This window comes from Notothenia coriiceps, unplaced genomic scaffold, assembly GCF_000735185.1.
Source record: "Notothenia coriiceps isolate Sejong01 unplaced genomic scaffold, NC01 NC01_scaffold00035440, whole genome shotgun sequence".
Lineage (NCBI taxonomy): Eukaryota > Metazoa > Chordata > Actinopteri > Perciformes > Nototheniidae > Notothenia > Notothenia coriiceps.
This window is the reverse complement of record NW_011368141.1, coordinates 157702-175631: the sequence shown is the minus strand read 5'-3', so window position 1 is coordinate 175631 and position 17930 is coordinate 157702. Positions and strand designations below refer to the sequence as shown.

Here is a 17930-nt window from a genome sequence, read left to right as displayed (position 1 = left end):
ACACACACACACACACACACAGGCTATACGCACATATATGAGGCGTGAGAGGGAAAACACGTGGAAGTGAAGTGCAGGGTTAATTGTAACGCGTCCAGCCGATCCACGTGAATACTACAGCTGAAAACGCCTTTGTGTGTTTACATTGAATCTCATGTGCGGAGCATCCCAGTTAAAGGGGGGCGGGACAGGCAAGTGTTATTTCAGATGCAGACATATCTTCACAACTAAAAAAACTAAAAATCTGCATCACAGTGTGCTGGTTGTTACGCGAGATAAATAAAATGCTCGCATGGGAGATGACAAGTGCGAACCATTATCAAGCAATAAGCATCCGTGATTAAGGTGGTTGTGCTGGCATGCTGCTTTGACCTTTCAGAGGGATAATATGTAAGCCTACTTTTCGGACGTCATTATCTGTGGAAAATACGCGGCAGCTGTATTGTAATGCTGCTCCGTGGGCGGGTTGCAGTCAGGAAGTACAAAGCAGGATAATAGTAGAGCCTGGGATCCAGCGTGCATCGTCTTCTTGTTCTGTCCTCACCCCGCTGTCACCCCCATTGTCCAAACCGGGCGAGATTAGTGTTCACTTAGTAATTAGTCAGGGATCAATTATAATGATTGTTATAATGGTGAATGCTAGAGTGGGGCTTTTGTTGGAGGGCGTTTTAGTTAAACAAAAAAAAATCCAATACATCAAAGTCCAACTCTAGACACAATTTATATGCACTAATCCTATTACATTTGTACACTTAATTGTGATGCAATTATAAAAGAATAAACCCTTAAGGTAAATAAAATGACCACATTTTCATTTACAAGTTTTTTTTACAAGCTTTGAATTTCACCAGTGTTTCTATTAGTGGATTATTTTGTGATGGAAGAAACATTGAACAATAATTACAATGTAATAACAAAAGTAAGTATTATTACTATTATTAATACAATGTATGACTTTTAAAGCCTGTATTTAGTAGTGTTTTTAATCTGCATTTTATTGGACTGGAACGCAGCAATAAGGTCACTTTTCCAGCACTATCAGTGTCCTCATAAGCAGGCTGTCCCACACTTTAATATCAGCATAAGTATGGTTTTATATTAGCTGCTGCTGCTGCTGTTTGTGATACATTATATTTTGTAGATGGCTCCAAATTATTTTGTAAGATACAATTGAAAACATGAGAGAGAGTCACACACATATTGAATTCCCCTGCAGTTCACTCAGTGAAACCGAACCTATTATCAATGCAGGCAAATTATGTATGATATGTTAGTCAGTGGCTACAGTTCATGATCCTATTGATCGGCGGAAGTCAAGCGCTCTTGTGGGAGAATTGAATGTTGGCTCAGCGTGGATGTCTTGTGTGTGTAGCCTCCGAAGGTCTCCATGCACCACCTGTTCCTCCAGCCATCAGTCGCTGGTGCCTCCTCTCCCGTGCTCCTCTTCAGAGCACGGTGATCGATTAAAACAATATTTCTGATGTTCATGTTGTTTACGCCTGTCCTCGACCATCCCTGAATGTCAACACTCTGGAGGGTGGCTGCCTCGGGACGCATAATCCTGTTCCACCGCATGCCCGTTCAAATCATACTCCTCCAAGGCCACTCTGATGCATGCATTATGCCCACTTCATCCCGCATGACATTCAAAGTCACTTTGGGAGCACGAGCATGAACTTTTAATACGATTTCACCAATGCATTATAGGGATGAGTTTTTCTTATTGGCCACTCACCTCAACCGTGTTCATGCCTCCTGCTGCGTCCATGTGTGATACCTGTAGACCGAAACAAGACAGTACAAGAGAAGGAAAATAGGAGTGTTAACAAAACAACAAGGTGTATTGTATCATGTGCTGTGTTTTCAAGGAGAGCTGGGAAAAGGTCCAATCTGAAATCGAGGAAAGCTTTTGTAGGGGAATTAAAGGTAAAATTAATTACTCAAAGTTTTTGGGTTGCACCAAGGTCAGTACAGCACAGCAGTGTTCTACATCACTAGACTTATAACGTTTCATTTAATTGTGATTTAATTTGCAACCCCATCTCAAAGCCCACCTACTGGCTACAGTCCGCAGCTTCAAGCGAATCACACAGACGTCATCAATGTGATGTGTTACAGTGTGAAATGTTATTGTAAGTCCTCTTTAAAAACAGGCCGACACAATGTTACAATACTAATAATATTATTCAAATAAAATGTGGTCATGCTGTACTGTCAAACCTTTGCTCTCCTTTTAACCTACTAAAGTCAATTGGGATATCAAATCTGACATTGACAATGAAGTTAAATTGTGTGTTAAAGTTTTATATTCAAAGCATAGCATTACAATTCCAGTTAGAATATAATTTAACACTCATAGATCTCCGGGCTAAATCCAGCTCATAAATATAAATAGAGATGGATCAGAAATCAGATGGCACTTAACTGCCTCTGCATTATGTCAATTAAAAACACATGTTAGAGGGAAAACCACACTTTGATATTCATGATGAATCACTACCTCTTTGTTAAAGGGGTCACACTTGATGATGAACCCAAAGGCATTTACCTTTTACACAATGTTAGACGAGCTGATGAACATATTAGACCATTCATATATTTTCCCAAGGAGATACGAAGACTAAAAACAGAGCTAAAGTGAGACTGAGAACTCAACAAACAATCATCAGGTGGCCAGAAACGCTAATCCAAGTGAATTTAAATCCCAATCCTTTGACTCTGCTAGATGTATACATGAACAACTGTTTGCTAATACGTTTCCAAATCAGCTCAAAGTTTGATGATTTACTTTATTTTTGCTTCTCCAAATAATAAGGCCACATATAAAGAGCTATTGCGGGTTTAAGAGGATACCTACTGTAAAGAGTCAAATGACTTTAATGTTGCTGGTGGTCCATCACATACGATACGATACGATATACTTTATTGTATTTATTTATTCCGCATACATGTACATATACAAACATAGTATACATTAAGAGACATACACATATCATCAGTCATACACCGTTTGAACAAACATACTGACAATGGCGACATATTGCACAACCCTCATGGCCAACATTTAAAAAGTACATTTCATTACATTTGACTACATTTCAGTTCATGTGAATGTTAAGAAGCTTAATGGACATAGGTAGGAATGAGTGCTTATAGCGGTTTAGCCTGCTCTTGGGAACCCTGGATATTCTACTAGAAGGTAGGAGCTGGAATTCTGGGTGGAGTTTGTGCGTGGGATCAGACACCATTTTTTTTTTTTTTTTTTTTTGCCTGTCTGATAATGGACTGCTCAACATATAAAGGAATGTCTCAAAACACACATTGAAGTAAAACAAACCTAAAGTATTTTCGTTCTAATGTTGAGGATGTTGTGCTACTTATGCAAAGGGTTTCATTATTTATCCTGGATGGCGAGTAAGAGGCATCATTTAAACCTCTTTGGGTTTTGCACATCATCATGTCATATGAGAATAGTTGATCCCATCCAGTAGAAATCCCTCGGACGAGTGTTGTAATATCTTCACGACTTCACACACTGAACATCTAACAGCCCAGTACATAGTTTCATTCTAACCTGGTGTTGTTGTGCCTGGATGAATGGGATTAATCTACACAGAAAAGTGTTGTAACTGCTTCATTCTCTCCCTCTGGCTCTATCTTATACATGGTTTTGCAATAATCTTTTGTCCACAGTACATGTATTTGAAAAATAGTCTGTTTTCTATTTGCTTCACAAACACATAATATGCCAATGAATAGTTATTATGCCAAAATCCCAGGAGGATCCCGATGTTGCAACAAATTCAAATCACATTTTTATCATACACAGCAACAAACATTTTTCACAGCAGAGCGAATAGTGTGTGTGTGTGTGTGTGTGTGTGTGTGTGTGTGTGTGTGTGTGTGTGTGTGTGTGTGTGTGTGTGTGTGTGTGTGTGTGTGTGTGTGTGTGTGTGTGTGTGTGTGTGTGTGTAGAGTATAGTGTGTGTGTGTGTGTGTGTGTGTGTGTGTGTGTGTGTGTGTGTGTGTGTGTGTGTGTGTGTGTGTGTGTGTGTGTGTAGTAAGAGGAGGAGGAGGGGGGGATATAATCACATTGGCTCCACGATCCCTTAAAACATAAAGTTCATAAAGATTTAATGCATTGCCATACATTTACTTTGACTACGACTTTGAAACCCCTCTTTGAGCCCAATTTGTGTTTGAGATTTGATTTGCTCCGGATAGAGGATGTGGCTGCTGGCATCAGTTAGTAAAGCGTGTCTAATGGATGATTTGCAGCACTACCTTATTTTACAGCCCGAGTCCTGTGACACAGAATCGCACCATAATTATGGATTTAAGGGCAGATCAAAACATGTCATGTTTGCTCATGATTAATTCATATGGATTGTGCTGCATCACTTCCAACAGATGTGTTATGCTTTGTGACTTCTAACTTTGGGCCTTTCGGGGATCTCCTGGGACTCTTCTAAATATCTGGGGAATTCTGTGTTTCATATTTCCCTGTACACCTCAGTGGATTAGTGTAGCTGCATGATCCACTCAGAAAGGGTTTGTCTTTTAACAGATGAGCCTCGTAGCTGTTAGACGCTGTTGCCTTTAATGTCGATTTGATAGTTTGTGCGTCGTCAGGGAGCCTTCTGCAGCGCGTGGGATGACTTGACACTATTGGCGGACGCAGTGCTTGTCGAGCGTTGTGCAGCCAGGTCGTGCTGTTTAACATCCATCATTCCACTGAGCACTACATTATCATAATACTTAGTGTCAGTGCCAGAATGCATGCATTGTTCAGACATGCTGAATGTTAGTGGGGGGCAAATCTTTTGCTTGAGTAGCGTTATCTATCAATCCGTCTCTGATGCTGAGAGGAGGGACTCTGAGCTGCACCACACAGCCGGGAGGAAGAGATACAAAGAGTTGTTAAATATCCTCATCCATTCTCCTCTCCTCGGTAGGTCCATGCAGGGTAATTGGCTATAAATAGCCGGCCAAATTGACATAAAAAGACCTCTAAGGCATACAAAAAGTCAAAAGCAAACCTCAGTAGGGCATTAATATCTAATTGCACATGAGTCATGGAATGAATTAACAAATATTTGCAAGTTTTAAATGTGTATACTTTGAAATTCATTGATGTTGCTTTAAAAACAGTTTTTAGACTTTTAGTACAACCACTTGGATTTACAGAGCCTGCTGGGTTTTGTCGAGGGATGCAGAGGAAGTGTTGGACGTTGATTGACAGTTTGTGCAAGTTGAGTGACAGGTGTGGCTTAAGTCTACAGATGACCTCTTTGATCATTAGAAAGGTGGCAGTGTGTGAAGCAGACAGCTTAGCGCTCTGAATGTAGATGGACTGAGAGATGGAGCGATGCTCGGCAGGTAACGGTGTGGTTAACACAGAAACATGACGCGCTTGATGAAGGCTCACATCGTATTTGTCTCAGCACCCATGAGAGGGTCAGGCTGTCACACTGAGCAGCTTCCAGTTGCTTTACATAATTACTTTGTGCCTAGATTTTCTTTGGAAATTAATTTGCATTATTTTCCCACTTTAATGAACATTCTAGGATCAGACATGTGTGAGGAGACTGGAGGAAGGCAAATTACTCATGATTCATGAATTCACTGCTAATGAATTGAACATTTTATACAAATTTGTTCTGGAGTTATTTCAATTACAGGTACCTTAAAAAAAAGCACAATTTACTCTTGATGCCTGGATGCATGCAGTTGTGAGCACACACTAATTTACATTTTAAAATAAACTGAAGAACCGTTACGGGGGAGTTACTTAAGTAATTACCCGAAATGTGTTTTTACAAACGCATTTCGTGTTTTCTCTTTGAACTAGTTTGCATGGCTTACTTCTTCATTTGCCTTAAATGTAATTTGTTGAACTTTTGCCCCTCGCTGGAATTATAGTGTGGTAAATTGTCTTTGATTACCAAAGTATTATTGTCACCCCACTTAACCTGCTCATCACAGGAAGCTTAAAGCAAATGTGTTGAACCACAATTACAGCCATGTTCTCCTTCTCTAATTCCTATTCAAAACGTGTTTTCTCCAGTCGTTGGTTAAGATGTTTTTGATTCAAACCATTATTCTCAAAGTAGGGTCTAAATGTCATCGGAGTTATTGGCTGAAGATGAGTACTGTACCAAGACAACAGTGGGAACAGTGCCATGACAATAATGAGAAGTATTGAAACGTTAAAGGATGTGTTATACTCATTAAAATGTGCACTTCTAAATACATACAAGACTTTAAGGACTATAAAGACATGCTCCAAATGCCCAAGTTATACATCACAGTGAACAAAGTCTTTGCTTTTTGCTTCGCTTATTAATGTTGCTGCATTACCTTGGACCATGAAGGTGGTCATATCATAACATATTTATATTTGTATGATTTAGGAAATGGGGATACCAAACGTTTCATACACGCGTTGTGATCAAATATATTGCAATACATTGTAAGAAAGGCAGTATATTGCTATTTTTAATTATAGGGCTCTATAACAAACCACCATATGCATTCAATCTGAATAACAGTATTCGTAACAGTAGGAAAATAATTAGCATTTAGCATTCAACACCCTTGCACTACATTTGTGCAACATTTTAATCATTTAGATCAGGGGTGTCAAACTCAAGGCCCGGGGGCCAAATCCGGCCCTCAACTTCATTTTATGTGGCCCGCAAGAGCTTGCAAAGAATATAATATGTTTATTACACGGTTGAATGCCGCTTTACAGAAGCACGCTGTACATAAACTACATGTCCCACAATGCATCTCATTTTGTGACATGCACACTGAACATTTCCCTAGACTTCTGATTTCAGACGTAGTTAATTATGAAGTTCAATAATAGTTATTGTGCTTTTTATCTTGTTGTTAATTATTGTTTTATTATTTTACTCCTATTGTGTTATTTTATATTTGTGCCCTGCATTTTGGTCAACTGAGGTGGTTTTAAATGTGCTATATACATAAATAAAGATTGAGATTGAAAGTTACAACCGGCCCTTTGAGTTTGACCCCCCTGATTTAGATACAAAATGAAAGAGTGCTGAAGGACTCCTTATGTCTAAATTAAGCTAGAATAGAAAATGACACAGAAATACTTGATGCATTGTTTTTGAGAATCGATATGGTATCGCAAAATGTAAGATCGCGATAGTCAATTGTATCAATATTTTTTCTTGATTGCACATAATACCAAGACAACAACAAAGGTGGAATAACCTACAAGTGTAAATGTAATCCCGTGCCAATTAGTCAATTTAAACTTTAAGGCTGACAGCGCTAACCTGTTTCCAGCTGTTACATCCTTGTTACCTCTCCTCAAACTGCTGCTCTCCTCGTGTTCTCCGAGCTGAACGCTCATCTGTTCCACGACTGGCTTCTCCCTCGCCGAGTCCTCTGGGCTTCAGATGTCCTCTGAGCCAGCGCTGCAGGAGGCAAAGCTTTCCCAAAGTCCCGTCGGCTTCCCACCACTGCGATGAAGCTGAGGCAGCCACACAGCTGGCTGGAATCATAAAAGCTACCTTGCACAAAAAGTCCAGTTCAACAAACAATTTGAACACATAGTATGACATGCTTTTTCCTCTAGAGGCAACGACATACATCTACAGTGGGAAGAGAACACTTTGCTGTTTCAGATGCAGTTTCCTCTGCTTTGAGCATGCTCCTGAAAAAACTCAATGGTGGTGCAGTTTTTCGGGTCTCAAGTATTCACATCATTAAATCTAAAAAACACACTAAGATGCTCCATTACAAGTATGGAGTACAAGTTGTGCATTCAAACATGTCCTAAAATGAAAGTATAGAAGTATTTGAAGTAAAATAATGATTAAGCACTTTTAGTAGAAGTGTACTATTGGATTATTAATGTATTTAAATGTTAGTACTTGCTGCTGATCGTTTGAGTGAATTTTAATTGCCTCATAAACAGCTCGTTAGTTTTTCTATCATATTTAGAAAATGGATCACATCTTTGCAAGTTAAATCCTTATGTGAGATAACTTGTAACTATAATTAAAAAATAGATTCAAGTTAGAAATTAAAGTAAATTAAAAGTTAAAAAAACAACAAGTACTTCAAAACTGTGCGCAATAAAAGTACATTTGCTTTTTGTTTGTGTTTCTATCAGTGCTATGTTCGATAAGAACAATTGAATCAATAAACAATGAAAATACTTGAGGAATTTCTAGAATTGTGTCATCCTAAAGTGTGATTGATTTGATGCCACGTGAAGATGATCTCTGAAGACTCTTTGCGGCTTCTAGAAATGACAAGCCTAATTTTCTAAAAGGGAAAAATTAACTGCTTAACTTTGTTGCTAGGAAACGTTTAAATAACTACTAGCCAACAATTAATCATGTGATACAATCTCATCTGGATGTTTATTAGATTGTTTCGGTGAAACATACCAGAGGAGGTCAGGGCCGTGGCCGAAGTGTGTCAGCAACAGCTTACAATTCCCATAAGCCTTTGCAAGGTCGGGCCTCTGTGGGACGCCTGGGTTCATGTCACACAGTTTTGTAATGTCATAAAGGATGAAGGGTGTTTCCCCAGGCTCCAAAACTTTCCTGCTTTGCTGTGTGGCAAGCTGTTTCATCAGCGTCGTTTAGGTGGCTTTTCCTCTTGAGTAACTGCCTAGTTGTGGAGGTGGGTGAAGGTTGTCGTGAAAGGGAGCTCTCTTGGCCGAGCGCCAGAGTGTGTAGCTGGGTTTTGGGGTGATGGGTGCTGCATGGGTGTGTATCATCTCTACGTGTCATTGTGTGTGTGTGAGTCTTGTTTCTCCCGTGGGAATCCTTGGCAGCAGGTGTGACATGTAGTAATGGGAAATTATGCTGCACAGTGCAAAACCTCTTCTGAACGGGGTCACCCACTGTCAGCTCTGCCAAGCGCGCAACAGAGCAACCACTCACCCTTTAATGAAAGCTGTCACATTTTTGTTAGGGCCTTATTTACGGATGCATATTCATTCTGCTCTCCTGGATTTCCCAACTTAAGGAAAAGTCTCCAGAGATGTGCGGGGGTCGAGCTTCAGCTCATCACTGGAGGATTTTAATGACTTGGCAGCTAAAACAATATGCAAACAGTTTGACTTGTTCCTCCTGTGGCCGGTTCAATAACTATGAAAGTGATCATTCATCATGCATAGTTTGTAGTAATGAAAAGAAAACGATAACGTACCAATCTGGGGTGACTAAGCATTTTCCATCAGCGCTCAGAAATTAAACCTCACCTTCAGGATCACACCTGTTTTTACATATTTATATTGGACATGTTTTTCAGTTTCATTTAGTTAAGTCCATCTCACTATATTAAGTCGAACGGAAAAACAACAACAAAAATACAATGTGTCGAACACAGTTAAAATATGCATGAGTTCGGTAAATCTAATCTAAAGGGGTTGTCATATTTTGAAAGAAACGTGTAAAATTGTAATCGTGTTTCTCAACCAGCATGTTATTTTCTCTGAGGGTATAGAGCTATTAACTTCAGAGAGCCATATTCCCATTGTCAGCGCAGTGTATGAACTCCATTTGAATATAATACATGTTTTTGGCAATAGCTTGTAAAACTCCAGTAAGTCTTATATTATGGCTCGCGTAGATGGGAATTACTTTAGCAGGAATCACAAATCTCTGGGTCCATTTGCAAGGTTACAATGGGGCTTTTAGAGGAATGCTTAATCTCTGAACACATATCAATGGAGAGCTGCTCCACCGGCTTTACATGGTGCATTTAGAACTGACTCTAATGGTAGAGCTACCCAATGAAACTCAAGACCGTTGAGTCTAAAGAAAGATGATTATGAAGTTTAATTTATTTTAATCTGTTCCACAGCTTTTGCTGCAAACTTTAGCAATCACCCATTAACGTTACACAATGTATTTGATGGGTACTAAATGCTAAAATCCATAAATCATAACCACCTATACGACTTTTTTGGATTAGTTTACTACGGTACAGTTTAGAGTCATAATTTGCCTGACGTCCACTCTTTCATTTTAGCGGGGTCTGTCTTTTTTATATCCGTTCACATTATCGTTCGGGAGGTCTATGTTGTAATTTTACCTTTTTTAATCTTTACACACGACATCTATTGCACGTATGTCCTTCCTTTGAGAGTAATCCCTCTCCTGTTGCTCTCCCCAAGGTTTCTTCCATTTTTCTTTGGGAGTTTTTCCTTGTGCGCCGCAAGGGAACAGAGGGTGTTGCTGTACAGACTGTGAAGCCCCCTGAGACTGATGTATTAACTAAGACTGTTTAGCATCTTAAAAAAGCACAACAAACACTACAGTACATTCCCTCTGTCTTCACACAAAGCCATATATTCCTAGTCACTGTGGCACTTTTTCTTATTTTTAATATTAATGGTGGTTCATTGTCTGTCTCTCTCCTGTCTCCCTGATATTCTAGGATGTGCCTTTCTAACATACTGTGCCAGAGAGTCAGCGCTGAAGGCCCAGAGCGCCCTCCATGAACAGAAGACTCTGCCAGGGGTAAGTGCCCCCGATCTGCCCTCTGTCACAGGCTAAAGCCCCCGGGGCAGCCAGCCTGGCATGGGAACCCACATTAACATAGGGATTATATCACACTTGTACACGTCGGGGCACATGGGGACACCGTGTACATTCAAGTACACACACACACACACACACACACACACACACACACACACACACACACACACACACACACACACACACACACACACACACACACACACACACACACACACACACACACACACACACACACACACACACACACACACACACACACACACACACACACACACACACACACACACACACACACACACACACACACACACACACACGGAAATGGAAACAGATGGAAAGACACTTATCTGTTCTCAGCCTCTCTCTACAGCTCGCCTTCACACACATTTTGACTTGCTTACTTGCCTATGCACACACAAGCCCACAGACATGCACACACACGCACACACACACATACTAAAGGAGTGTGAGTGGCCTATCTCACCTTGCAGTGTCTTATTACACTAATCACCCCGCCGGAGATATTTGATAAGCGCTCCTTCATAACAGCCTGTGCCGTCCTTCCCCTGTCCTCTCACAATATGGCTGCCGCAGACACTAATTGCCTTGAGGAATCCCACTCTCATTATCACATATAATCAAACAGTAAGTATAAACAATCATTTTAAACCATGTATATCACCATCTGGTGTTTTTGTTTTAATTCTCTCCCCTGTTCTTTTTCGTTTTTTTTTCACCATTCTTCTATTGTTCGCCTTTGGCGGGCGGGTAACTTTTTCAATTAAAATAATGGGCTCTTCAAACGACACAGGTAAAACGTACCCAGTAGTTGCTCTTAAGCCCACCCAGGAGGAGACCCTCAATCTGGGATCAGTGTAAGCTTGTGGTGTCTATCAGTACTTGATGTGTGTGAGGGGGATTCAACTCTTGCATCAGGGGAATTATCGAGGTGTGATTGAATTACACCCTCGGGTCCCTAAAAATGAGAAACTGCTCTGTTGCCCAGGCTCCTCACTGCCCCCCCTCCCCCCCCTTCCTCCCCAGCTCCCCATTCCTTTCACCCACAAACCAAAACACCCGTCCACTGGTTGGGGCTTTAATCAAGAGCCTGCAGGGATATCCATCTAAATCTCTGGGAGGGAGCAGAGAGACAGGAGGGAAGAGCCAGGAAGGAGATGTTCAAAAAGGAGGGGTGTTGATGGACTTCATATTGTTCGTTCCACTGTTGGTTAATCAGCGTGTTTGCCCTTCGCTGCATTTCATAGGTACTTGGTATTGGATGTTTAGCCACACAGGTACACCGCTGTGTCCCTGGGAAGAACGGTCCCCCCCCCCAGCTCCTCACTGCCCCCCGCGAGTCGGTAATGAGATTGATTGTCCATGATGTCCTAGAGAGGCCGTCTGGCCTTCATTGGCCCTCCATGGAGGGAGGGATTCTTGTTTGTCTTCTATCTAGAAAGAGGTTAATGTTCATGTTCTGGGGGTTTGGGGTAAACATTTCCCCTGTAAAGCTCACAGCGGAGGGGTCAGCTCCTGCAATCTCGGGCTGAGCGCAGCCTGCATACAGAGGGCTAATAAAGATGTTCTGTTGTGTTGTGTGTGTGTGTGTGTGTGTGTGGTGTGTGTGTGTGTGTGTGTGTGTGTGTGTGTGTGTGTGTGTGTGTGTGTGGTGTAGTGTATGTGTGTGTGTGTGTGTGTGTGTGTGTGTGTGTGTGTGTGTGTGTGTGTGTGTTGGGTTATTGATGCGTGTATAAGACCACAGAAGAGAGGAGAACAAGGAAGATTTAGAGGAAGACAGAGACAGGCAGAGAGAAGGGTGGCCACTTGCTGGACAAGCGCCTCATTGTCACTGTCATTGGCCTTGATGCCTTGGAGATGCTCCGTGTATAATGCTCCTCCACACAGCGTTGGCAGACATGATGGTGGAGTCCAATTGTGTCGGTGGGACTGTCAGGCAAGCCTAAATGCAAATATTGCTCCGATGAGACATCTGACATTTAAAAAGAGTACCTTTCATTCTTTTACAATATGATAGTGTAAAACAAAAATGTTAGAATATATACAACAAAAATCAAGCTGCACAGTCCAAGTCCCTATGAGCTCTCAAGTGCAATTTGAAAGTGTATTTTGTAGCTTTTAAAACAAGTCCCTCATCCTATTCCATCATGTTTATCCAGCGTGGTCCCCGTATGGCTTCTTCACTTAGAACCTCAAAGTCGATGTAATCTTTCCCCTAAAGCTCTGGAGCACGGAGGATGCTGGGATTTCACTTCCACGTTTGGATCCAGACTATAAACATTTTGTAAAGGTTTTTATCAAACGGAGCCACATATGGGGCTGGTGCTGTACTCAGAAACAAACTAAAAGGAAAAATCAAGAAGAGGAGGGAATGGGTGTGTGTTCATGGGAATTGTAAAGCCTCATCTTCTTCTGGACAATCTGTCAAAAAGGGAAGTAGTTTTCTACCGATTTTCTCTAGCCATGTCTCAATTGTTTTGTTTGTCTGTCTGCTATATTAGGGCTGGGCTGGGTTAGCTGAAGAAACAGAGACAACAGTACCGTATAATATCCTAGGTATCATTCATATAACAACGGCTGATGAGGTGTTGAGGGCAGGTGGGGGGATCAAGTGAAGCACATGCTATGTATATATATTTATATCTTTATAATATATATATCCCAGTCATAGAATAAAAAAACAATGTTTACAGGTTGGGACTGGTCAGCTTGTCTCTCCCCAACGAAGTCTGAAACTACACACATGGAGAAGCAGCTTTCAGGTTATTATGCTCCAAATATCTGGGACAAACTACCAGAAACATGCAGTCAGCTGGAGACGGGGTTCAAAAATTAATTACAAGTGCTTGAGTTCTACTAGTGTGTCTACCTGCATAACGATATGAATTCTAATGAGAGTTTATGTGGCATGACCACTCCTAACGTTGTCATCTTGCTCTTTAAATAAAACCTCCACCAATGAATGAATTATTTATTATGAATGGGACATGACTCCAGACTAACACTTGGCCTCCTGCCTCGTATAATACAAAACCTCGACTAAGTAGAGATACAGCCTTCTTTACAACTTAGCCCAGCCTCATCACAGTTGAAGGAACGTGGTGCATGCCCAGCCTCGTCTGAGTATCTCAGCCACAGAGCTGTGTTTCTACTCGCACGGTCGTCCTTCATGTAAATTCTTTCATTGTTACAGAGCGTCAACATTTGCTGCACAGGTGTGTGCATTTCACAAAAGATGAGACTAAAAGGCTTAACAGTGTGACAGAGAGGAGGAAGATATATCTGCTTGTGGTGGTGGTCTCAGCAGGAAGCCCGACTCTTACATCATTTCCAGATTGGCTGTGGAATCTTAACATTTCCAATATTTGACGTTCATTTATTGACTCGTACTGTGTGGTGTACGCATTTGAATTGCCACCCAGAGGTTCCGGCTCTGTCTGTGTGTGCCTGAGCTGCGAATTGTGTTTACATTGTTTGATTAATTGCAGGGTAAGGAGCATAATGAGCTCTTGATGTACCTTGCATCCCATCCCGCTGCTACAGTTTGTACAGGTAAATGTATCGGAGATCTCGCCTGGTCAGACTTCCTGGTGCTGTCGAGTGTTTAGGTGTGCACTTCAGCATATCCCCTGGTGTAGAGCGCGGCCACCTGCATGTGGACAGGTTCGTCATTGCATGTGAATGATCTCTCCCCCGATCTGATTAATTCCAGGACGGTCACTACACCGACAGGACGCACTGAGTAGTTCCCGATCAATGCATTTACATTTCCTTCCTACATCGTGAACATGTGTAAATACAGGTAAGTTGTTGATTTACACTGAAAAACTGAAAACCGTTGACATTTAATTAAATGTATCATGTTCAACACAGATTTTCACATAACTGTATGAGGTTGGTTGAATACAGTGGCGTACTATCGACGGTGGCAGCCGGTGCCCCAGAGCCGGCCAGGGGCCCGTGCAAAAAAAAAAAAAATTAATATATTTAAAAAAATAAATATGGCATTGACCGGTTCACGCAGTCTTCAAAGTAACCAAGCAACCTAAATTAATTTGTAATTTGTCTGTCCAATGACCTTGCTCCCTTTCATGTCATGTGATACCTTGCGTGACGAGCGATCCGTTTAATCAACCTGTACTGTACTGTAGCTAGCAGCAGCAAGTTCGGTAGCATTATAAAAAGTGTAATAGCTTGCATTTATAATGTATAGCAAACCAAAGCACAAGAGCGGCGCTCAAAAGAGAAAGGACAAGAGAGAACAAGGAGATGTAACAGCTAAACTGTTGAAATTAGACCGTTTGTTTTGTCATACATCGTCAGTGAAATCGAGCGCTAACGTTAGCAATGTTGACTTGCAACGGGAGCCGGAGGCTAACGATAGCTCTCCTGCCTCACCACCATTATTGCCATCTAGCTCCACAAGTGAAGCTGTATCCGTGGCCGTGGCTGTGCAACCTTCTTCTCCAGCAAGCCAGGAGGAGAGACTGGATTTGGCTGTGCCCGGCAGTGGTCCAACAGTTGCCCCAAGGGCCCCAACCGATAGGGGACTCTATGGCGCTATTGAGACCCCCAACGCCAAGATCAAAAGCTATATTATAGCAACCGGTCCATGTAGGCCTACCGGCCCATTCCCCAGAGACAAACATCAAGGAAACAGGTTTAATCCTCTTCTTAGTTCACTGTGCCGTTGTCAGGCTGTGGTGGTTTGAGGCCAGGGCAGGCTGGTGTTGATAGCCTACATGTGGCGCTTCTGAGTGGTTGTGTATGTCCGTGCGTGTGTGAGCTCAAACCTCATACAGTTAGGTGAACTTTGTTGACGTAATACATTTAATTACACATTCCCTTTCGGCAACACCAATAAAGACAGCAGGAAAGTATAAATAATATTTGCAATTCCAGCAAATAGTTTTTTCCAACTGTTTGCCAAGTAGCCTCCCAACATGCTGCTATTGGAGCCGCGAACCTTCAAATGAGTCCTGCTCTTTCCTTTCAGGGCCACGCCGCTTTCTCCTCTCAGGCCAATTAGGTCCTGGTGTTCGCGTGTAACAAGCAAGCTAATTGGGTGCCACTGAAGCCCAAAAGCCAATTAAAATGTTCTTGGAAAAAAGATCCAGCTTCTCTTTGTCTCTCATTCACTTGTGCTCTCTTTCGACCCTCCCCCAATGCCTTCGACTACCTAATAATATTTATATTGCTTTCACTCCCCCACTATCTATTCCACAATTTCTTCAGTTGGCTGTGGGGTGGCGCCCTAACCTTATTCTAGTCATTTCCGTAGGTCATAGTGGAAAGACCAACGTTTTTGAGTGAGAGTACCAGAACAATCCTACCCTCATATTGATGACGAGGCAAATAACAGTGAAGAAGATATGGGCGAGGAAAGTTACCGACTTCTACTTTCTCGAGTGTTTCTTTTCCAATTTGAAAGGGTAAGCTTGAAAGTATCAGCTTCCAGCGAAGTCACTAGCAAAATATTTCGGTTTCTCCCATTTTTTCTCTTCATCTTGAGTGCATGAAAAGAGCAGAAAATTGACTTCTCCGTGTGTCACACAAAAATGGGTCAGGGGAAGAATGTGCCATACCAGTATTATGTGTCACTAAGCACACTACCATGGACCAGTGCCTCCATGTTGTTGACACTCTCTCTCCGCACCACACCACAGAAGCGGCCACCGTGGATCTGCCATATGTCTCTGTCTGTGTCTCAGTGCACACCGAGAATAAGCAACAAGCATTTTTCCCCTTGACATTTTTGCTCTTTTAAAATCACACAAGCCTAAGATTGACAGTGAATGCACCACCCCTCCCCAAAAAAGTTTGACTTCCCTTCACGGAAAGTCACTTCTCCACAGTGACTTCTCAGGGGATCTAAATAAACACAAAAACACTTTGAAAACAAACCACCTTCCTTTATTCCCATTCATCTAACATAATGTTTATTGATATCATCAGTCAGGGCTTTTGTGGAGTATCCCAGGTAAGAGCAGCAAAGTGAGGGCGTCTTATCGGAGGACACACTCTCCAGCAGGGCCACTCCTGGACAGACATGCTGCAGTTTAAACTAATTACTCAGGGCCACGCAGACCCATTCTTTTAAGTGACAAATTGCGTTCTGTTGCCGATCAATTTGTCCTCTGTGCCAGATTTGTCAACCTCCAGTGCCCGTGAGCTGTTGCCATTATGAAGCAAAAAGAAGAGCGGCCTGGGCACTGGACGTGAGACCTCTGCTCGGGCTCCCGCTGCTCTCCTCATCATCAATTACGTCTATATCATTTTCTTTCTGCTGCCCGCTTTAGAAAAGAAATTAAAAAGGGCCATTGTTTTTCTAATCCCCCTGGGATGAAAGCATTTACTACGCTGCTGCACCATGCACAGCCATCCTGCCGATTAGGGAGTGAATGGAATCACAATCGAGGGATGCACTCAGCATTGTCTCCTATTATGTGGCTGGTGGCCCTGAATATTGTGCAAAAATTAATTTCGTTCCATCTGATGGGATTTTCAACCTTGGCGAGAACAAAATGTTAATCCTGGCAGGCAGGAGGGTGGACATAGTGGAACGCCAGTCTTTTTAATGGTGAATTTGGACAGGGTGAAAAGATAGTTCATTGTGAGACAGCCTTTAACCAGCCTGTAAAGATGGCAGGCCAGAGGCAGAGACAGTGAGCCGGACAGATTGGGCTGTCTTTAAAGGCCGCAGGGCAGGACAGTTCTGGTGTTCAGAGGATGGCAACAACCAGGCCCATTTGTCCTCTTGCTCTTGAACATATACTGCAATACAGTAAAAGAGGCTGAAGCCCAGGTTTCAGGTGAAAAATCACAGCTCCTCAATATATTGAAAGAAGGACTTTTCAACAAGGCTGCAGTCACTAAAGATAGTCAGGACGTTTTCTTCTAAAGTAGAGCCCAGGTTTGTAAAAGTGCATTCTTCTCTTGTCATATCAGAATCAGAATCAGAATACCTTTATTAGTCCCACAGAGGGGAAATTTGCAGCGTTACAGCAGGAAAGAGCCACAGACAGCTTAGTGTTGCATATCTGAAATGCGTTGAAAAAGTACTAAGTTATAATATAATAAAAAAACAACACAACAATATGCTAAAAAAGTACTAAGTTATAATAAACAATAAAAAATATGCTAAAAAAAGATTTAGAAAACTAAAAAAGTTACATAATTTTCAAAAATACAGATCAAAAACAAATCAAATCAAATCCTGTAGCAGTTCTTAGGATTAAGCAGCCCGGTATATATTACAGTTATTAATGGCATATGTATATAAAGTATATATTGCCCATAGTTTGACGGTATTTAACAGCAGCCAGTTACACAATCTACAAAATACAAGATACATACCTTGTAACAGTAACA

At 41.7% G+C, this 17930-nt stretch overlaps 1 protein-coding gene across 4 annotated transcripts in view; it reads left to right on the top strand.

Moving 5' to 3' along the window:
* Positions 1–17930, top strand: part of celf6 (CUGBP Elav-like family member 6) — a 162687-nt gene that overhangs the window by 428 nt on the left and 144329 nt on the right. For all 4 annotated transcript variants that reach the window (XM_010791352.1, XM_010791354.1, XM_010791353.1 and 1 more), the window contains exon 2: positions 10435–10517. In XM_010791352.1, coding sequence (XP_010789654.1) covers positions 10435–10517 — 83 coding nt within the window. The remainder of the gene's footprint in view (positions 1–10434; positions 10518–17930) is intronic.